At 41.7% G+C, this 23,164-nt stretch overlaps 1 protein-coding gene across 1 annotated transcript in view; it reads right to left on the reverse strand.

Annotated features, from left to right (window-relative positions):
* Positions 1–16,842, reverse strand: part of LOC149309227 (integrin beta-3-like) — a 65,375-nt gene extending 48,533 nt beyond the window's left edge. Inside the window, exons 1-2 of the mRNA XM_089532004.1 lie at positions 16,694–16,842; positions 5,015–5,100 (exon numbers count right to left, since the gene is read on the reverse strand). Coding sequence (XP_089388130.1) covers positions 5,015–5,100; positions 16,694–16,751 — 144 coding nt within the window. The 5' untranslated portion in view covers positions 16,752–16,842. The remainder of the gene's footprint in view (positions 1–5,014; positions 5,101–16,693) is intronic.
* Positions 16,843–23,164: the final 6,322 nt, after the last annotated feature.

Genomic DNA, 23,164 nt, shown 5'->3' on the forward strand with positions numbered 1-23,164 from the left:
TCTGGTGGCAAATCCACAATTACCTCCTGGATCTCTAGCTATTTTTAGTGCAGTTTTTTTCACCCCTCTCTCCTAATTTCAGATTACAAAAACAGGACTTGTATATTAATTATCCAATTACTGTCTCCAAAATCTTTTACTATCCTTGACTTCTCTTCTACCACTGAGGGGAGTTTGTTTTGCAAATAATACAAGGAAAGGGGAAACCTGGGCTGCTTCTGCACTGCAAAATTAATGCACTTTTGTACCACTTTAATTGACCCTGGCCCACTGCTATGGAATTCTGAGATCTGTCATTTTGTGAGATTGTTATCCTTCTCTCTCGGAGAGCTCTGGTGCCACACTGAACTACAAATCCCAGACTTCCATAGCATGTAGCCATGACAGTTAAAAGTGGTTTCAAACTCCATTAATTCTCAAGTGTAACAGCAGTCCTGGTTATCTTCTTCCTCTTTAAAAAAGAAAATGAAGAGAAATGTCTCAATCTGGCAATACTAAATTCAGCATAATACATGCAAACAGAGTGATTCCATGCAGAAAAAGAGGTACAAGCAAAAGGAAGGCTCTTTGTTCTGAAATGAGTCAAGGAGGCGGCCTGGGGACCCCAGGGAGTGAAAAATATAATTGACTAAATTAATACAACATGCTAGGAAGTTGCTCTTCTAGCAAGTTTTACACCCGAGCGGGAGGCGGAGTGGCTTTTGGCAAGACGCAGGAGAGACGGCTCCATCGCTAATTGTTACATCTCTTCAGTAAACAGAGCCTGGAGGCCCAGCAGAGAAAATATTGCCATTTTTGGAAACTCTTGTCATGGGTAGGCAAAACAGCTCTGTAGCCATAGCTGCTGTCTAGGAACATGGAAGGCCAAACACTGAGACAGCTGTGGGAGAGGGAGGGAATGGTGACGTATTGGCCTAAACTAGCCAATTTTTTAAAGACGTCTCCCCATCATATTATACACAAAACTGGCAAGTATTTCTGGCATGGGGCCTTGTGGTTCCGTCGTCACACGCCCACAAATATTCTTCCTGTGTAATCAAGAGCCAGGATGTCTGATGAGCTGTATCAGACCTAAGCCCTGCCATACAAAACGGAGGCAAATGCTTCAGATCAGTCAGACATGCACCAAGAGCAATCCTGAGTTTTCTAGTTAATCTCCTCTATTTATTTACATTCCCTCTAACCCCATTCCTGGCTGGACAAGGAATGTGGAGCTCTTGCAAAAAGCAGTATTTATTAATTACATGCAAGATTCTCACAGGGCTATTTCCCACTGAGATGGAAAACCATGTCTGGGCTATACGCTGCAAACTGCTGGTGGTTCATGTGATCTGCAGTCCTGTTATAGAAACAAAAAATCCATGGAAAACTCGAAATTACGAAGAAAGCTTTGAACTAAGACTTCTGAGTTCAATTTTCTCTGAAGAGCAGGGAGCAGGATTAAAGTGTAGCAATAATATTGTTGCTCGGAAGGGGCAAAATGAAGGCACTGCCCCATGAGAATTATGCCCCACAATGACATTTTCCTTCAGTCCCCAAATTTCTAGCACCGGAGAGTGAGACTTTACAAAACATTCATCCCTAAAATCTTTGCATTTGCTGTGTTTGCATACCTTGGAAACTTTGTCTGCCCCTTTTCTTTAGATGACCGTATTGTATTTTTTTAATAGTTAACTGAAACTTTACATTTTTGCAATGCTACAAATTTGGGGACTAAAGTAAATTTAATGGGAACCAGAATTTTAATCAGAAGACCTGAACTTGGAAGGGCAGCTGTAAGAAATTAGACAAGATCCTGAACTGTAAAATATATATAATTGAATATTAAGGTTAGGATGGTCCACACCACAGTTCTCACCATTTCTATGAATGGCTGTGAGAGCTGGATAGTGAAAAAAGCTGATAGGAGGAAAAACAAATCATTTGAGATGTGGTGCTGGCGAAGCATTCTGCAACTACTATGTTCTGCTTAAAAGACTAATAAATGGGTTCTAAAGCAAACCAGCCCTGAACTCTCCCTAGAAACAAAGATGACTGAAGTATGAAGTTGTCATATTTTATCTGTATCATGAGAACAAAGGACTCACTAGAAAATACTATATAATGCTTGGAAAAGTTGATGGCAATAGGAAAAGAGGAATACTGCATATGAGATGGATAGATTAAATCAGAAGAGCCTCTGCCATGAGTCTGCAAGAGGTGAGCAGGGTACTTGAGGAAAGGATGACTTGGAGGTCTCTCATTCATAGGGTCGCCATAGGTCTAAGTCAACTTAAAAGCAATTAACAACAACAAATCCCTTATCCAGAATTCTGAAATCTGAAATACTTCAAAATCCAAAACTGTTCACATGAATTGCTGAGATAGTTACACCTTTGCTTTCTGATGGCTCAGTTTACACAAACCTTGTTTCATGCACAACATTATTAAAACCATTATGGATAAAATTACCTTCAGGTTATGTGTGTAAGGTGTATACAAATGAATATCATGTTTACACTTGGGTCCCATCTCCAAGATATCTCCATATGTGTATACAAATATTCCAAAATCCAAAACAAAACATAACAAAAAAAAACCAAAATAAAAGCAAAAACTCAAAATAAAAAACACTTCTGGTCCGAAGCATTTCATTCTGGAGGCAAATTTCAAGTAAGGGCATACATCAATGAATTTTTAACTGTCCAATTGCAATACAACAGAGGAAAAGATTCTTCAGCTCATGGGCAAAACCCAGACCTGCAGAACTATAAAGGCAAACTCCTCCCTTTTTGTAGAGGTATGTGAAAGAACATCCATTAGTCCTGATTGGAAACAGTGGGGTTTCCTGCCTGGTTTATCTTCTTTTTTTTTCTTGTTCATGAGGATGAGGGGGAGGCAATAAAGCTGTCCCCCAGCCGAAGGGCCAAAAAGGAAACTTCCAATACCTGCTTCGTTAAGTGACCAAACGATGTCAGGGTGTGTGACTCTATAATCTATTCCAGCCAACAGAAGCCAAATTACCATAGTTCATAAACTACTCCAACAAAACAGCATCTTTTGATGGTAAGACAGATGGATACATCTGGTGAGCCTCTCCTTGCTGAGAACCAATTACTCTGAATCTGATGCATCATCAGTTAATTAAAAACATCTTGTGGAATATTCCAAAGGTTCTAGAAAAACAAGCAGGATGTAGACTTCTGGACCCAGCAATCCTACTATTTTGGATTTTAATAGCCATGAAAAACATTCTTGCAATACTTCAAAAGGATTCCACTTTTAACTGGGTTTCTCTTATTTAAAGGAAGGACATTCTTCAGATTGCTTAGCACTTCCTTCTCTCCTTACCATATCTTTCTTGGGATGCTTCTAGAAGGACAGGTCCTAGGCCTTCCCAAACATTAATCTTTTGCTGTAAAACTATGAAAGGAATTGTGATTGACTGATTTCTTTTTTCCTGCTACAATCCAACCTCATAATGGGTATGAGGAAGATATATTGGTGGAGAACAGGGAGGTACACTGCATTTTACCAACTATTTATCAAATGTTCTGGATGTGTTTTTAGGTAGGAGGTGTTTTAAATAAGGTGTTTATTTAACTCCCTGTTTTAAGTGACAGGGAGAAAAAGTTGCTAAAATAAGGGTGACCAGAAAGATAGTTGGTTTGTTTTACAAAAATAATTTATTTCACTTGCAACATTTAATCTAGGGGCTTTCCCCCAAACATTTTGATTTTTTGATGCATGGAAGAAGGTTCTAGCAATAATTGAAAGATTGATATAAAAAAGAAGCAGGGCAATAAAATGTCAACCTTCATAAATGACACAGTGAAATTATGCCAACTGATGATAGGTTAATTTGCCCAGCAGGTCACTGTGCATGCTTACAATGCTGGAATGGGAAGAGGAATCATTATGTTCACCTCCTAAATAATTTATCTTTCTTTTTAGAGAAGCTGTGGAGATGTTCAACATTCTGTGGTTTGTCAGCATTTACAATATGAACTTTTTGTGATTTTACAGTAATTTAGCCAATCTCCTCTCCCAGAAGATCTGGCTGGTCCCTGCTCTGATGACATTTCAATATCACTTGAACACTTTTTTTATTCCAGAAGGAGAATCCAGCTTTCATTTGAATGGATTATTGCTAGCTCACTCTTCAGTATTGGCTTTTAATTTGTACTTTTAAATTTTCTTTCTAATTATATAATTTAGTTATGAAATGGTGCAGATAACAATGGTTCAGAGGCCAGAGCCCAAAATACATGGCTTAAAAAAGGTGGTTTCTGGCCACTTTGGGGTGTGTGGACTTCACATGATGCATGCCCCCAAAGCGCTGGAAGCTGCTCTGACGCTGTAAAACAGAGCCAGAAGCTGTAAAAAGAAGTCGGCTTGAGCATGCAGGCAGTGGCCCGCTTTGGGAGCAGGCCATGCAGTTGCTGCAGTCCTGGTCTGATCACAGCTCAATGGTGGCCTTAGCAGCGAGAGGCTTCTCCTTCTTGGCCATCTGCTGTGGGGTTTAGTCTGCATTTTAAAGGAGTTATCCAAGATGCTGAACTGTATACTAAAAATTGGTTCAACACTGATTAGTTCATTTAATGTTCAGTCCAAAATGCAGATTTACCATCTGACTGACACAGGAATCACCAGCTGCCACTGGTGGCACTGAACTTGGGTATATCAAGAGTTAGCAGTTTCTGTTTGGTGTTTGTTCAGGTTAGAAAGAAGGGATAAAGTTCTTGTCAACTTCCTGACTGGAGTGTCCACCAATCCTTCCTTGACATTTTTAAAAAATATAATTATTGGTTGATGTGACTCTCTAGGGTGCTTTAGTCAGAAATGTAAGGGTGAAAAATAAGTGCTTTGAAAATCAGTGAATAAAACAGGGGACTTACCGCAGAAGAATGATAAGCTGATTAATGCAAAACAGAAACTGACCTCTTTGTAGCTCATGTGGAACAAAAACACAGATGTGACCCAATAGCTAAAGTGAATGTGAACATAGTATAATTTAGACTCAGTTATGCCTCACCTCCTGGGAACACCACGCACATTGTGGATTCACAGTTAAGCACTGTTGACATGAATTCACTCCTCGTGTAGTACAGATATTACCACCTGAAACACAAAGAACAGAACAGCATTGGATCACCACCCCACATGGCTCTTTCATGGACGACACTGGTGGCAAAGAGTGCTGCCCTGTAACACTCCCCCCCCAATTGAAGTAGGTGGCCTTTGAAATCTGTGGCAATCCATACTGGTTCTGTCTGTTAGGATTCTGCCACTTTCTTCCTGAGCCCCTTCAACAATAACTAAGAATGCACTTCATTTTCAAGGGCTCATAGAAACCCTACCCTCACAGTCATCATACTCAAGAGCATCTAGTTTTCCACACTTTCTCCTATGTCAGGATCCTAGATTTATCAGCCATTGCCAGATCTGGGGAGGATAGGGATGGTTTTCTAAACATTAAAGCATATAACAAGAAACCATGCATTTTCATACACAGGTAGACAATGTGCAAAGATGGCATAGCGATTCATTTAGTTTTTATGTGTGTCTCATCCTCATCCTTATCCTAATGCAATAGGCTGTTTAGGAGCACAGTACCAACGTGAAGCCTAACTTCCCCATGATATCTAGAGCAAAATTAAGATCTTAAAAACATTTTAGAAATGAAAACTCAATTATGCTCATATTCCTAGATGCTGTGGCCTAACTCCAACTGCTAGTTTAAGGGTGTATCTATACTGTAGAAATAATGCAGTTTGATACCATTTTAGGTGCTGTAGTTCTAGCCTATGGAATCCTGGGATTTTGTAGTTTTACAAGGTCTTCAGCCTTCTCTACCAGAGTGTTGGTGCTTCACAAAACTACAAATCACAGCATTCTGTGGGATGGAGTCATAGCAGTTAAAGTAGTGTCAAATGGCTTTATATCTACAGTGTAGATGTACCCCAAATTAATAAAGACCCACTGAATTGACTGCTGGATGGTAAAACATTTATATAAAGCCTATTGATTTAATGGGTTACTCTAACCAGGATTAGCAACTGGATTCAATCCTAAGTGTCCATGCATCGACCTGCATTTCAAATTTTAAAATTCAGGCTCTAAACATGTGATATCTGGGTTCTATGATGTGAACAGATTTCCTCACTAAGGAGTGGGTTTAATGCGTGCGCATGTCCATATTCAAATGCTAGTGATAATTATTTTCACATGTAACATAATTCCTGTCATTAAACATTAAATAAACCTAAAGTATGGTTGCATAGTATGATAAAGATGACAGATTTTAGAATAATTTTTTTAGACACGTGTGTTGTTTGGTACTAATTCAGCAACAGCTTTAATTTAGCAACAGCTCAAAAGAGCCTATTTTTTCTCACCCCTGTCTCCAAATCTTAACTGGAAGCAAGCACTTTAAATATTAATTCCTGATCCAGAATAAAAATAACCAGATCTGTAAATTATAGTGAAACCTTTACATGCTTTTAATTTTACAAGACTGATCTGTAAACATACCTAGGAGTTTAAAAAGCACAAACTAAATACTGTGTACTGAAAGATTACATGGGCAGATTCCAGTATAGTTGAAACTATGCATTCCTCAGGGAATTATCAGCAATATCTGGACAGCAATGCAGAAAGCAAGCAATACATTCACATAGCCAAATATTTCTTATCTTAATGATGCCCTTCAGCTAAAGAAAAAAGACACTAACTTTGAGCAGCCTGACACATTACATGGCAGGGACCCAGTGTATACAACTGATTATACAGTGACTAGAGTCTTGCCTAAATTTATATTGAATGTGTGCTTTCTTAATATACACATCTCAGAAGTCTGGGAAGCACTGATTTAGGAAGGAGTGTGATAGGGCTGGTTTTACCTCTTTGTTTGACTGTCAAACCAAGAGATTCATGAAGTCACTCACTACAGTTGGCACAGTTCACAGGTAAGAAAGGAGCATCAGCCGAAGGAGGGGCCAAGCCAGACATGACTTTGAAGACATAACTGGAAATTACATTTTTTTGTCTCACTGGTGTACTTGGTTTAAAACCATGACATCTTTTAAGAGATCACTATTCTGTGATAGCTTTAACCCTTCCCCCTTACTTTAGCTAAATCTAGGTTGGGCCCCTTGTGTCTGTAGTTTTTATTTTGCTGGATCACTAGTGATGTGCACTTCTGTGGACAGGATTTGGGGTTTTAGTTTTGTTTTGGGAAGCATTTGGACACTAAATGTGCATTTTTTCTTATACATTCATTGTTTATTAAGCATCTAAATGAAAGCGTTTATCAGACAATCTTAGTGAAACCAGGAAAACCCCAGTTTTGGAGAGTTTTGGCAGTACAACTTTGATGAGGCAGTAGGAACAACTCTTAAAACTGATGTGTCACTAGATTGGGATTTACACTGGTGCATGAGGCATTGGATTGTCCTGTTAGCAAAGAACTAAGATATAAATGAACTGCTTATGTAAGAGTTAATGATTCCTGGAGAGAAACTGTCACTGACACATGGCATAGGTAACAAAGAATGCTTTGTGTTTGCCCCCTCCCTTTTTTTTATTTGATTTTTCTGTTTAGTGTTTAGAAATGTGTATAGCTGACATATCTGCTTTGTTTTAAGTACCTGTGGGAATCTGGCATATTCTGCAGCATCGATACAGCACTGAAATAACTGGCACAAGAAAGAAGCTAGAGCACTCCTGTTGCACAAGTTGTGACTCTAAATTCGTAAAGGAAATGGACCAATCTTTTGTGGATCAATTTTGCAGCCAGTGACCATACACTGTCTAGGTTGACCCAACAGATTTTTCTACCTGAGGTAAACAATAAAGGGGTACTTACTCTCATTTTATATACAGAAACTAACTCAACTGATAGATACAATGGTGGCTGTATCCTCTGTCCCATGTAAGGATAATAAACCATCTGCGTTCTCCAACACCTCTGTGTTGCTCCTGCCACCTGAAGCGGCTGCCTCACACTGCTTATGCCAGGGCTGGGCCTAAATAATGCCTATAAGGATTAGCACAACAGGTTTCAGGCAGTCTTAATTCAAGGTGGATGAAGGAGACAGCACTCACAAGTCTTAGGTAGGCCTTTATTCCCTCTCTGTAATTTCTTTCTCATGCATGCAATTGCACCCCCTCTCTAATAACCATATCCGTCTGCTGACTCACAGGCTGTGGCTTCTGCAGGTCCTACAGGCTGAGGATTACGCATCTCTGAGAAACTGTTGATTAAATGCCCTGGGTTATTATTAACTCTATACAGTCTTGTCAGTGGAAGCCTGCTTTCCCCTGTTCTCTGCAGTGTTTCCGTTTTTTCCTGATATGTGGTTTTCAGAAAGGTTGGCCACTAGTTTCTGCAGAGATCTGTCTCCTGCACTCTCATCCCACCCCACTCCCAATCTCCTTTCCCATAGCTGAAGACATGATAAATGGGTGTGTGTCTCTTTTTCTTATCAGGAGATAGCATGAGATCCGTTTTCCTTTTTCTTGTTTTAGTCACAAATATGATGACAGGAAACAATTTAAAAGATAAAAAAGTGGTAAGGAAGACATCTAGATGGGGGTGGAAACAGGAGATAGTCAAGAAACAAGGGATAGAGTGGGAAGAGACAGCCATAAGGAGACAGTAACGCTTCTCTTATAGTCCATAAGACATATCCAAAGGTAGCCATGTTGGCCATTTAGCAAAGTATAATAACATCCCAAATCCACAAAACAATGATATCTTTATTGGGCACAAAATACAACTTGCAAGCTTTTGAGACTCTGCAGGCTTCTTCATTAGGCAAAAGTGTTAATCACACAAGATAAAAAAAATATGACCATGTTAGTCACAAGCTGCATTTTATCAAAATGTAGCTGTTCTTAGTTCAGGAGGTATCAGAGGGACATTCAGGCAGTCCTTCCTCCTTCTGTCCATGTGGGTACTCCAGGAGATAAAATTTAAGTTCCATTAGAAGAGATGATGCTCATGAGATCCCAGTTGCCTCCAAACTTTGTGAAGCTATAAGCTACTTTGTTAGGCAGAAGAAGCCAGTGGAGCTTCAAAGGCTTGCAAGCTGTATTTTGTTCATTTTGGTTGGCCCAATAAAGGTAGCACTGTTTTGTAGATTTTAGATGTTATAATCCACACACTTCCCAGTGAAGTCAAAAGCAATTCTGTGTGTGTGTGAGAGAGAGAGAGACAGAGAGAGAGAGAGAGAGCAGACTGTACCAGACTGTACCATCGCTACAGAGGGTAACATAATCTCCACTCATCCAGAGAAATGCTACCTAAAAAGCTCCATAACCACCCCATTAGGTTTCAAAACTGTGAGAAAGGAGAGAAAAGGATTGGAAAGGGAGGAGTCTCCAGAAATATAACTTCTACACCAGAGAGAAGATTTTGCCTGGAGTTCTCAAATGCAAAACAGCTCCAGTTATTGCCACAGACTGAGTTACAGCACCATCAAGGTGGAAATATTTGAAAAATAAGGTGAACTCTGCGCTCCGCTAGTCCATGTCCTAATTGAGCAGAAATCCAGCTAGATCCACATCGGGTATTTCCCTGCTTCCCTTTTCTCTGTAACATGAAGTGACATTTTCCAGTCACCTGGTGGTGAAAACACACAAGAATCATATTCTTCCAAATTACTCATTCCAACCAAAACGAAATATCAAAATACCCTGATGTTGGAAATTAATGTGTAATTAGCCAAAAAGGCTAATTTGGAATCTTTCTTCCTGCTTTTCTGTGAGAAGTGTGTGGGTGGGTTGCATTATTAATGTTTTTTCATAAAAGTCACATTACCGTAAGACCCTACGTGGAAACTATCACCAACAAATCTAGGCTCCCAAAATGTCAAATGTTTTGGCTCTTTCTCCCAACTTTGTTTTGGTGAGCAATCTTCCCTGACCCACTTGACCTCCCTTTCTCTGCTGTTCCATTGGTGTTGTGTGATGCCTTTCAACACTTTTATCTGCTCCCAGTGGCTAGGGCTCGTGTCACCCCAGTGTGACACCCCATGTTGTCACTCCCAGGCAAGCAGCCACCCTACAGTTCCAGTGAGTGGGAGCTGCTGGTAGAAGGAAGGATTCAGTCTTTTGCCTTCCTCTGCCCATGGAGAAAAGATGGGATGGGGTGCAAGGGGATCTGGACCAGGGACCCCAGGGTTACCCCCCACCCAGTCCTACAGAAAAGGGGAGGAAGCGGTGGAAGAAGAGAATGCTGCCATCACCACTGCAGCAGCTCCACCCAGCCTGATGTCCTGAAACTGCCCCCTGCAAGCAGTGTCAGGGAGGGAGAATGGGACGGGGAGAGAGTGCAACAGTAGGCAGGGAGAAGTGTTTGCCATCTGTTCTACCCTTCTTGATTCCTGTGCTGCTCTCTTGGCACACACACCAGCTACTCTCCTCCACCAGCCAGGGCACCTCTGCTGTCCATTTGTGCAACCATTTGTGCTGGTGGAAGAGGCTGGCCAGGTGATCTTGGGATGGATGGTGAGTGATCGGCCCAAAGGATGTTCATCCCTCTCTGAGGTGTCACCCAGTACGGTCTATTCCCCACATCCCCTAGTGATGCCCCTGCCTGGTGTGACTAGGCCAGTGATTCCCAAACTTTGGTCCTTCAGATGTTTTGGACTTCATTTCCCAGAATTCCTGACTGCTGGCCTAGCTGGCTGGGGCTTCTGGGAGCTGAAGCCCAAAATACCTGGAGGACCAAAGTTTGGATATTGCTGGACTATACCATTGCCTGATATCTTCCTCCTTTCCCAAACTTGTCTATCCAAAGGAGACTGTAAGCCCTTTGAGGGTAGATACTGAACCCTTATGTTCTGTACACAGGTGACACCACACGTAATTGATGCTGACAAACCACATTACCTCCTTCACTATGAAATACAATTATTTAGCATATTCTGATACCACCTTTCCATAGGATTTTAGTGTGGCATTATGTTTCCTGTATTTCATTGTATTCTGTCAACAACAATCCTGTGAGGTATATTAGGCTGTAAGATACATCTGATTTCACATAGATATAAAACTACAGAGGGAGAACTTGTGTTTATATATTTTTTAAAAAAAGAATCCTTAGCCATAGAAAATTAGAAAACAGAAAAGGTTCTTGCTGTTTACAGTTTTTTTTTAAAAAAATGTGTAGGCAATGTTATTTTATTCATTTAAATCAAGGAACATTTAAATGCATTAACCACCTCGTGTCAGTGAAACAACCCTGGGATGGATTTACTAGCTCTGCAGTGAATAGAACAACCAAAATGAATTATGCCATTTGACTGAACAGTAAAGGAAAGAATGATTATTCAAAGCAAGAGCTGCACATCTGGAGTCAAACCAGATGAGACAGAGCTGTGATTCAACTGTCCACCCCATCCACATATACAGTGGTACCCCGGGTTACGAAATTAATTCGTTCCGCCGCCGCTTTCGTAACCCGGAAACTTTCGCTAGCCGAAAAGCCCATAGGCGCTAATAGCGAAAGCCGCGATTTCGTGTGAAATCGCGCCGAAAAGCACCAAAAATTTTCTTCGTAACCCGGAATAACCTTCGTAACCCGGAAACATTTAATTACATGGATTTTTTTCGTAACCCGGAAATTTCGTAAGGCGGCGCATTCGTATCCCGGGGTACCACTGTAGAGCAGATCTTGTTTTCATGGTAATATGAACATGCAAAAGAGGAGGGCTGAACCCTCATCTCCCAGCCCATCCCCAAGAATTGGGTAACTCAGCTTGTAGCAGTCAGGCACAGCTGTCTGGCACTTTGAAAGGAAGCTCTGGAGCAGGGACGTAGCCAGGATTTTAGGAAGGGGGGGTCCAGACTAAGTGCCACCATTATAATGGGGCTTGGGCGCGGCAGTGCAGCAGCACGCACCATTCATTTTTCTAATGGAAGGGGGGGGGGGGCCGGACCCCAAGAACCCCCCCCCCCCTTGGCTATGTCCCTGTCTGGAGGATCATTTTGTTGCAGGTTCCATTTGTACTGTAATTCAGAGCAGAAGCCTTTAACAGAATGGAATGTTTCTTGTTCACCATATGTTTCTGTACAATGATTTGTTTGCACAAACACATATAAGCCAGTCATAATGTAAGAGGCATATAAAGTGTCAGCCACTATCATTTCTATTATTGCTGAGTTCCTTCAGAGCAGTCATGAAGGGGGCTCTGAATTTGATTGAAACAGGGGCAGGATGGGGCAGAACGTGTGAGTAATTTGGGAAATCCTTTACATGCAATCTTTCAGGGCAAGAGTACTATAGAGGAATGGCTGTAACTTAGTGGTAGACCACGTGTGTTGCAGGCAGAATGTCCTTGGTTCAGTGTCTGGTGCCTCCAGTTAAAAGGATCCAGTGGCAAGTGACATGAAAGGAGAGCTACAGCCACACAGTGAACATGCTGGATAAGAGGGACAATCTGACCTGGCACAAGGCAGTTTCTTTTGTTACTTGTGTTTATCCACTAAAACTGGTCTGAATCCAGATTTGAAGGGCCTTAGGCAGAATGCTAGGTAAACTCCCCACTAATAAGATGATGTTTCACCCATGGATCAATGCCAATGTGTGGTTCCTCCCATGGAGTCTGCCTGGTCAGGCAACAAGGGCAGTCTCCCTATTGCTACTACCCTAATCTGGCCCACTACCCTCAGTTGTTGTGGAGGATCCTAATACTATTTCCAGTAAGGTAAGGTTAACTGGCATCCCATTTAGCTTCCACATGTCAAATGAGGGGTGTGCCATCTCACCCACTGCTTGGGGAGGCACTGCCAGGCAAGATGACAAATAACTGCAGTTGCACAAATAGCACTTGGTATTAGCAGTGTCAGTGGTCGCTATCATTGTAGTAACAAATCCTTTCCGAGTTTCAATCTGAATATTAAAGGAAACATCCAAAGTGCTGAACTGATTTGGAGATTCAGCTCCTTTGAAGTCTGGAGCAGACTCACAAACCCACCAACCTGGGATTAGCCACTACTCAGCAATACTGGTGCTTGGTTAGAGCAGGTGGCAGTGGCACAGAAGCTCATGTCAGGAGACTGCAGAAAAGGAAGGTGCTGCCCCTTTACATTGCCCTTAGTGCCTCTGTCAACACTACAGCATAGCACTGGAGAGTGATGACAAAAGGACAGGTCAGCCTCTTGTTGCATCCCTGATGCTCCTCATGACAGCAGCCACCCAGCACACTTTTCAGCGAGAGACAGCAGGACTTTATATGCTCATCACAGTTCACAAGGAGGCATCAACAGTGGTGAGCAGTGAGCTAGAAATCTGAGGACTAAAGGAAAATTTCCTATGGGGTGGCAAAGTTCTTGTGGGGGAAGCAATGCCCTCATCTGTAGCTAAAAGTACCTCCAGTACTTGACATTTCAATGGAGGTCGCCCAGTGGGTTCTCATGGCCGAGTGGGCATTCAAACCACTACAAAACAAAATAAGGAGGAGGACATTGCTCTCATGTCCAGCTGTAACTTCTAGAAGGAGGATGTTGGCTAAAAGTGTCTTGTGTCCAATCTACAATGCGACAATTGAATGAAACAATTAATGGAAGGTAAAGAAGTCTGCAGCCCTAGGCAGAACAGTCTGATAGTGACGGAGTATGGGAGATGCGATCCAAAAAATGGAAAGTCACAGTTGCCCACCCCTGTTGCACACCCAAGTTTCGGAAGAAAGGGAACCAAATTTGGAAGCGGGAGTGGGACTATCTGCATAAACATACTCAATTTCAAAACCGCAGCCAAATTGGAAGGCATGGAGCTCCTTCAGAAACTGAGCCTGGTGTATTTATTATATTCTATTAGAGTTGCATCCTAGGTTTTGATCAACAGGTCTTCACAGTGGATTATTGCAACATATCCATATAGTATTGCTTGCTTCTTAGTTTTTGCGGCTCTACAATTCTCAATATTGATTAGCCCTAATTACTTGTTGATAGTTCTGCCATAGCCTATTCCTTTCAATATCTTATAACTACCCCTTCCCCATCATTTTTTATCAGACGCAAAAAAAAAACAAACAGCAATTTACAATGTGCTTCTGCTGGATTTAAAACACTGTTCCTAGTAATAGTTGGATGTCCTGAAACAATGCTTTCTCTAAGGCTCTCACCTCATTCTTTGCCATCTGGATACCTCTGTTCCCACTGAAGTCTTCTAATATCCCAGCAGGAGCCAAAACCCAGGAAAAAACCCTGGTGCTGTTCTGCTTGAGCTGGCTTCTCTGCCATTTATGGTCTGGAAACAGACTAACGCAGGGCTAAATTAATAGTCTTCCCAGCAATACAGAGTTACCTATATTCCAAAGACTTTTTAATTGTACTTTGAAAACACACCCTTCCTATACGGAGATGGTTTTTTAAAAGACTGACTTTGTTTCAAGTGATAAGAACAGTCCCTGGGTAAATACACAGTAGTGCTGCAATCCTACTCAATTTGCTTTGCTACTGATCTCACTATGGTCCAGTAACACACTTTCTTACACTCGCTGCCAAAGATTTCCACCCGCTTTCCTCAAATCTCTGGTCGGTACTTGTTTTTATTATTTTTTAATTTTCCTTCTAACCAAAGGGGGAAAAATAGAGAATGCTAATCCACTTTCTCCTAACTGGAAACAGGGTTGCACTGCCAATCTCTAAACATGTTTTCAGTGTTGAGTGACAGGAAAATGCAGGTACTCTCCCCTCCATCTAAATGTTAAAGTTCTGAGTAACATGGTAGGCTAAAATTCAGGGAATATTGAAGGATGACCATTGAGACCTGCATTTGAATCCCTGCTCAGCCATGGAACACACACCCCCCGTGGCCTTAGACAAGTCACACTCTCTCAGCCTCATAGGATGGCAATGGCAAACCCATGCCAAGAAAAACCCCTGATAGGGCCAAAAGTCAGAAATGACTTAAAGATCCACAACAACAACAACAGATCAGTTAGGGAAACAATTTAGCATATAAACACAACAACAACAGCTCAGGAAACTAATTTAGCATAAACATTGGAATGAGGTCTAGAAACACCATTCTTAAAGACAAAAAAAATCAAGCTGAAATTCTACAATGATGAAAGATGAAGGATAGTGGCATCATGCTAAGTTCAAAAGGGAAATATAAGGCAATATACCCTTACACACAGAAGGTCTCTAAACTAAGTGAGAAAGACTGACCAGGAAAGCCTGGACTAACCAAAAAGACTAACCAAGAAACTTTCTATCTTCTTTAAATGGGCATGTATTTGAATTGTGGACATTCTCTTATCAATTTCTGATTGTTCCCTTGACAATTTCCTTTAGTTTTAGAGACGGAATACCTTACGTTATTGCTACTTTTCAATATCTTTGCTGCACGATCATTTTCTAGACGATTTATAGAGTTTCATTATTCCACTGGATGTTTAAATTGTATCATTGTAGTAAGCACATGCAGTGTATGAGTTTAATATGTTTTTGTATCAATAGTTTTTTGTGGGCTTTTCAGGCTATGAGGCCACGTTCTAGGAATGTCAGGAATAAACATTTCTAGAACACAGCCTCATAGCCCGAAAAATCCAGAAAAAGCTATGGATTCCGGCCGTGAAAGCCTTCGACCTCACTTTTGAATCAATGTTAAATAAGAATTCACAAGTACCAGACTTTTCTGGTTAGTTTTTTTTATCCTGCAAAGTTCACCTTAGTTGTTGTTGTTGTTGTGTGCCTTCAAGTCATTTCTGACTTATGGCGACCCTAAGGCCTATCATGGGGTTTTCTTGGCAAGATTTGTTCAGAAGGGGTTTGCCATAGACATCCTCTGAGGCTGAGAGACTGTGACTTGCCCAAGGCTACTCAGTGGGTTTCATGGCTAAGCAGGGATATGAACTCTGGTCTCCAGAGTCATAGTCCAACATGTTCACCTTACAGTCTCCATAAGTCGGGAAAGACTTGAAGGCACACAACAACATGTATGCGTCCTAAGAGGCTGGAAGCCATGCCAAAACCATGCTCCAGTCCTAAGGACTGGAGCGCAGCTCTGGCGCAGCTTCTGAATTCTTACTGTGTGTCATTTAGACATCATACCTCCAAAGTGACTCGAAGCAGCTTTATTTTGGCTTGTCTGTTCGGGCCCCCAGTTCCCAGGATTCCCTAGCACTGAGCCAAGGCAGTTAAAGCAGTCTCAAGCAGGATTATTTCTCTAGTGTGTGTTTTGGACCATTGACACAAAACCTTATTAAACTCATTAACTGCATGTGTTTATTACAGTTAACATCCAGCGGCATAATGAAACTAGATAAACCATCTAGAAAAAGGATCCATCTAGAAAAAGGTAAAGTGCAAAATTTACAGCGCTCTATGAATAAATGTTAATAATAATAATAATAATAATAATAAATCAATAAAATACAAATCAAGAAAGAAAGAAAAGTAACCAAGGGAGGCACCACTGTGCAGAAGAACACAACTGTGTGCAAGGTCCAAAACACACTGCAGAAATAATAATCCAGTCTGAGACTGCTTTTAACTGCTATGGCTGAATGCTAGGGAATCCTGGGAATTGCAGTTTATTGTGGCTCCAGAGCTTTCTGACAGAGGAGGCTAAAGTGTCTCACAAACACTACAGTTCTCAGGATTCCCTTGCATTGAGCCTGGGCAGTTCAAGTGGTCTCAAACTGGATTATTTTCTGCAGTGTGTTTTGTGGAGCCATTAAAGTGGAGCACCACTTACCCCAACAGCTGGCAGCAAAGAGGAGCAAAGAGAGAGGGAAGGAGGAGAGAGTGCCCATGTTTTCTTGCCCAGAGGAGCCCTGGCCTCGGGCTTTGAGGAAAGTTTCCTTAGCTTCTGGGCACAGGGAGTCGAGTGGCTGGGCTTTCCCTCTGACAGAGAGAGGGGTGTGTGGTTGTGGTTGTGAGAAACCAGCTGTGAGGGGAAGGAGCCCTCCTCCTGGCGTGTCTGTGCCTGCCTCTCTCCAAAAGCTCAGCCCTGGTCGCCTCCCCTCCCTGGAGCTCCATGGGAAGGAAGGAATTAGGAAAGAAAGAAAGAAAGAAAGAAAGAAAGAAAGAAAGAAAGAAAGAAAGAAAGACCAGCTCCTTCTTATGACCTCTGGGGCAGACTTTCCCCCCTCACTGCTGGAGAGTCTTTTCTCTTTGCCACAGACTGCCCCTGTTATTTGTTTTTGGCTTTTATTTTCTTTCCAAAGAGAGCCAGCGTTGTGTGGTGTGCTTTCAACGTTGGTGGACTGCAGCTGAGTCCACACTGGAGAAATAATCCGGTTTGGCACCACTTCTGAACCGCCATGGCTCCATGCTAGGGAATTCTGGTGCCACAACAAACTACCATTCTCAGAATTCCCTAGCATGGAGCCATGGCGGTTCAGAAGTGGTGCCAAACCGGATTATTTCTCCAGTGTGGACACAGTTTATGACTCTGCAGACTATGGCTGTATCCACACTGCAGAAATAATCCAGTTTGACACCACTTTACCTGCCCTGGCTCAATGCTAGGGAATACTGGGAACTGTACTTTTGTGAGACATTTTGCTTTCTCTGTCAGAGAGCTCTGGTGTCACAACAAACTACAATTCCTCGAATTCCATAGCGTTGAGCCATTGCAGTTAAAGGCTGCAATCCCATGGCAATTAAAGTGATGTCAAAACGGATTATTTCTGCAATGTGAATGCAGCCTGTGACTCCGGAAACCAGGGTTCGAAAAATGGCTATGGGTGAAAAATTACTGGTCACACTCTCTCAGCCTCAGAGTATGGCAAAGGCACCCCGCCCAGCAAACAAATCTTGCCAAGAAAATCCCATAATAGCATGGAAACGGATCTTGTAGCACCTTTGAGATTAACTGAAAGAGAGAACCTTATAGCATGAACTTTCATAGACTGGAGACTATTGCATCTGAGGAAGTAGGCTTGAGTGTATGAATGCCAAAGTGACCAGGCCTCCTCCTTTTCCAGGACATGTCCTCCATTTTGACCCTCTGTCCAGGTGGAATTCCAAAATGTCCTCCATTTTGAGCATGACTAAGCAGCAGGAATTTACATGGGATGTTAGTGTTTCCAGCTTTTATTTTGGAATGTGCCACATTTTTCTTGAATGTCCTACATTTTGTGGTGCCTTGTCCTCCATTGTGCTTAGGGCATCTGGTCACCCCACGAAAAGTTCATGTTCTTTCTTTCAGTTAGTCTCAAATAGTGCTACAAGATCTCTTTGCAGACTGATTTTTCAGACTATATATTTGAACCCCATGATAGGTTCGCTTTAGGGTCATCGTAAGTCAGAAACAACTTGAAGGCACAAGCAGCAACAACAACAATTTCTTTCCAAAGGCAGGACGATGACCTCTAACCCCTTCCCTCATGCTCTGGGCTAGAAACAAGCAGGAAAGGAGAGGGCTTTTTCTTCCCCTTCTGAACAAGGAGACAGTGTTTTGCTCAAGTCTCGTGTTGTTACTTAAGTAAGAAATATTACAACTCTTCCTCATCCCCATTTAAACCTTTTTGGCTTTGCTCCCCTTTCTGGGATTCAGGACAGAGCACTCTTGTTTGAAGAAAAGGGAGGGAAAATCTTGCCATGAAGACTGCAGAAATAATCCAGTTTGACACCATTTTGGCTGCAGAATTAAGGAACGTTGACACCGCTTTAACTGCCATGGCTCGATGCTATGGAATCCCAGAATGTATAGTTTGTTGTGGCACTAGGGCTCTCTGACAGAGAAGGCTAAATGTCTCACAAAACTACAGTTTGCAGAATTCTATAGCAATGATCCACGGCCCTTAAACTGGTATCAAACTGGATTATTTCTGCAGTGGAAATGCAACCAAAAACCAGTGGGGCTGGCCAACCTTTCTGTTAAGTAATGAGGCAGCTGCTTCAAGCAGTTAGAGGATGACATGCAGCCTGTCCCACATCCCCTGTACTTGCTCAGTGTTTTCTGGTGTGCTAAGATACCAGATTCCTCTCAGTTTCTGAAGATGGAGAAGAGGGGGTTTAAGCAATTTATCTGTTGCCTCAGGCAGCAAAATGTCTTGGGCCATCCCTACTAGGTGGTTTTGAGGCTTCCAATTTTAAATCAGCCATGGAAGTAACCTTGGGCAATCTTTTAATAAGCATCACAGCCCGGCTGTAAAATGGGAGCAGCGACTATGGCAAACCCCCACAGGGCTGTTCTGAGATGAATGCAAAAAAAAATATATTAATATATTTGCCCAATTCCACATATACTCTCTACAGGTGAAAACTATTATCTTTTGGCCTAGCAATATTTATAGTAGATGTAGAAGACTGTGGCCGCATTCCGACTTACAAATAAATCGCTTTGCGATCTGAATCGATGGATCAGTTCGGCAGCAGAGTGTGGTTCACACTACATTTGCCCCGATCGCATTTTCTTGCTGCAAAATAAAATAAAATAACCCACTTGTGGATCACATTGACAAATAAATTGATTCAAAATGGACCCGCTCCAGCCAGCCAAGTGCAAATTTAAATTGATTCCGATGCGCATCTGGTTCACACTTGCGCAGAATCAATTTATCCAAAAAGATGCAGAAAAAAAATCAGCATCAAAAAGACGCAGGTTAAATGGGTGTAGCATGTGGCCCCTCCTCTCCGAATTGCTTTAGTGGTCACTTAAACCAGTTCAAAACAATTTGCGATCCTATTTTAAAAGTAGTGGGAATGAGGCCAGTAATGCATTTAAAAGAGAACTCCTGCCCTAGCACTACAAAGAGGCAGACATACCCAAAGCTTATCTTTCTGAGCACTCCAGATGGCAGCCTTCACATTGAGAGATGCTCTTTTTCACTGCAGCAACGCAAGGCTGAGGTCTTCTTTTAGTTCACACAATTCTGTGGATCAGATGCTTTTTCTCTTTAAAAGTATGGCCCTGCCACTTCTTGAACATGTCCAGTCTTCTCTGATCTCAGAATCTAAGTGGTGTTCAGCATGGTTAGTATTTGGATGGGAAATGCCCAATTAACATATTTACTCTCCTCCCCTGTATGATTTTTAACATCTTTGCCTGATGAAGAAGCCAGTGAAGCTTCGAAAGCATTAATGATGCATTTTTAAAATTATGGTTGGCCAATAAAAATATCACTCTTTGGTGTATTTTGTACTCTGTTGTATCCCCCCATTAAAATATATTCTTACAATGCTACGCCGCACAGACGTCATCGTTGCACGCGAGGATGCCAATGGCGTCCGGTGCACAGCGCAAAAAGAACCCGCCGGGAGCCTTTTTAGGCCTTGTCTGCTGCAGCCTCCATCTTACCACCCCTTTTTGCCCATTTGTATCCTCCCATAGTTACAAATTCTGCCCAGATGTCTTTCAAATGAGATTGAGCACTGATACAGAGGAACAAACTGAAAGAGTAACTGATGTATTGCTAATTCAGATTCATAACTGGCTCCATAAAATAACACTAGGCTCAAGAAGAAATGTTACCATATCATTTCAGAAAGCTGGAGTTGGACAACGCAAGTCTAATTTTCTGTATCAACTGTCAAAATATCAACTGTTAAAAAATTGTGTAGTTAAGCTGTCTGCATTATTACCAGGGAAAGCTGAATTCTACTACTTGCATAAATTTTGCAAATTGGCTAACTTTTTGTCCTGCCAGTTTTTGCTGATTTACGTAATTTATTCTGCTTTTGTTAGATCTGGGGAGCAGCATGAACTTTAGCAGCCTGCTAATGCTTCACCCACAGCCACTTGTCTGGTTTCTGAGAATTCAATTTTCACTCCACACACACTTCCAAATATTTTCTGCCCATAAGGACTAGAAGCTTGCTGTTAGAAAATGGGAGCTGAGATACTGGACTCTAGATGTACTAGTCTAGTCTGCTTTCTTTCAGAATACTACTATACACACAAGCCTATTTATTTTTGTGGTTAACTGCTGTCATCAGCAGCTTACATTTAAGGTGACCATATGAATGAGACTTTCAGGTTGCCTTATCATCAACAGCCCTACTCAGGTCTTGCAAATTCATGACTGTGGCTTACTTGATTGAGTCTATCCATTTGTAATGCTGTTTTCTTTTTTTCCTAGTGCCTTCTACCTTACCAAGCATTATTGTTTTTTCTAGTGAGTCATGTCTTATGATATGGCCAAAGTAGGACAGCCTCATTTTAATCAAGTTGGCTTCTAGGGAACGTTCAGGCTTGATTTGTTTTAGGACCCATTTATTTTTCTTTTGGGCAGTCCAAAGTATCCACAGAATTCTCCTCCAGCATCAATCTCAAATTTGATGATTTTCTTCCTGTCAACTTTCTTCACTGTCCATCTTTCACAACCATATATAAAAATTGAAAATAGCATGGCAAATCTGCCTTTTGTATTCAATTATATATCTTTACATTGAGATCTACTCTGCTTCATTCATTGTTGTCCTTCCAAGTCCTAGTCTTGTTCTAATTTCTTGACTACAGTCCTCATTTTGATTACAGGGCAATTGTCTGCTTCATTAAAATGCTCAATGCAGTATGCTACCAAGAAGATTACATAGACTATGTTGAAGAGGCAATATGCCACCCAGTTTTGTAGAAGCTATCCCAACTTATCCTTTGTTTGCATAGCTTTAGTCAGAAAAGTTTAATTGATGTAAGAATGCCTGGTGCTTGCAATTTAGGAATGTTGGACTAGAACACTGGGAGACCAGGGCTCGAATCCTGGCTCTGTCATTGAAACCCACTGGGTGAACTTGGGCAAGTCACACTCTTGCAGATTCAGAGGATGACAATGGCAACCCCCCCCCCCTAAAGAAACATGCCAAGAAAACCCTAAGATAGGATCCCCTTAGGGTTGTCCTAAGTCAACTTGAAGGAATACAACAATAAATTAGATATACATCACCAAAAACATCACAGGACACTAGAGATCTGCACCTTTCTGAATAGGAAGAAAATGGGAGGAGAGAAATATGCTGTTTATATAATTAGTAGCATTTTTTCAAATAGCAAGTCAAATGCATTAATATTAACTTTAAAGTTTTGTTTTCAGCTTCTCTTCCATAACATGCCTCCTTTCCACACTTCTCCTTTACTGCCCTCTTGTGCCCAGATCTACATTTCACACAAGATATTGTGATTTACTATGTCCAGGTACTAAATAGCCTAAGACACCAGATCCTCTGAAGCTAAGTGGAGTCTGATGTGGTTGATACTTGGAAGAGAGAGTGCCAAGGAATACCAGGCCTATGAAATTAATGGGGTTGTCATAAGATGATAGGTGACTTGAAGGTTACTACACTTACTATTCAGCTGTCTTGAACCACTGCTGGCTGTAACAGCTGCTCTTTTTAAAAGAGCAGGTGCTGCTGAGATAATAGCATGAGTGTGTGGGGACTGTTTTTACTTCATGCTCTGGGATCGCCTTCCCTTTCCCATTACTACTATAGGTACCCTCACCAGTGAATTAAACTGTTTCACTCTCAGGGTGTGGTTGATCTTGTTGGTGCTACCACTCTCGTTGTGGGATGCCTTCTCCAGAAAGGCTTGCTTAGTGATTTCTTTCAGCACCAAGTGAAAACTTTCCTACCCTTCTATACCTTGTTTTTAATGTTTTGTGCAATATAATTGTTAATTACTTGCTTTAATTCTTTCCTGATGTTTTTATATTGATAATATGCCCTTAATTATCATTTTATTATACTTCTGCTCAATGTTTAAGTTGTATTTGGTCATTTTAAGAATATGAATCAATGTCTGAACAGGAGACTTACTTAAATTGCTCATTCAAAGATATAGCTAAGTTAGCCTATAAAATCAGTATGTAGAAAGATCTTGTACCTTTGAGACTAACTGGAAGAAAAAAGTTGGCAGTATGAGCTTTCATAGACTTAAGAGCCTATGCAGACTAGCACTTTGGGCCGGCCTGCAAGCGAACTAGTGCTCAGGTAGGGCTGAGTATTCACACACTCAAAGCCCTACTTGCGCAGCCCGGGCACCATCTTGGCATGTGCCCATCCAGATGGTGCATGCCATGATGATGTCCCTTGTGCACAGCACCCAAAGGGCACTGCACATGAGTGGCATCATAACACCGCACTGAGGCATTTATGGCCCTTCTTTCATGGTGCAAATAGGAGCTGTGTTTCGCGGCTTCTTTTTATACTGTGTTGGGGTGTGGTGTGCAGTTGCCACATCCCCAACCCAAGGCTTCCAGGGGCAGCATAGAACCGCCCCTTA

The sequence above is a fragment of the Sceloporus occidentalis genome, unplaced genomic scaffold (assembly GCF_023333645.1).
Source record: "Sceloporus occidentalis isolate IW3139 unplaced genomic scaffold, rSceOcc1.0.p SCAF_7, whole genome shotgun sequence".
Lineage (NCBI taxonomy): Eukaryota > Metazoa > Chordata > Lepidosauria > Squamata > Phrynosomatidae > Sceloporus > Sceloporus occidentalis.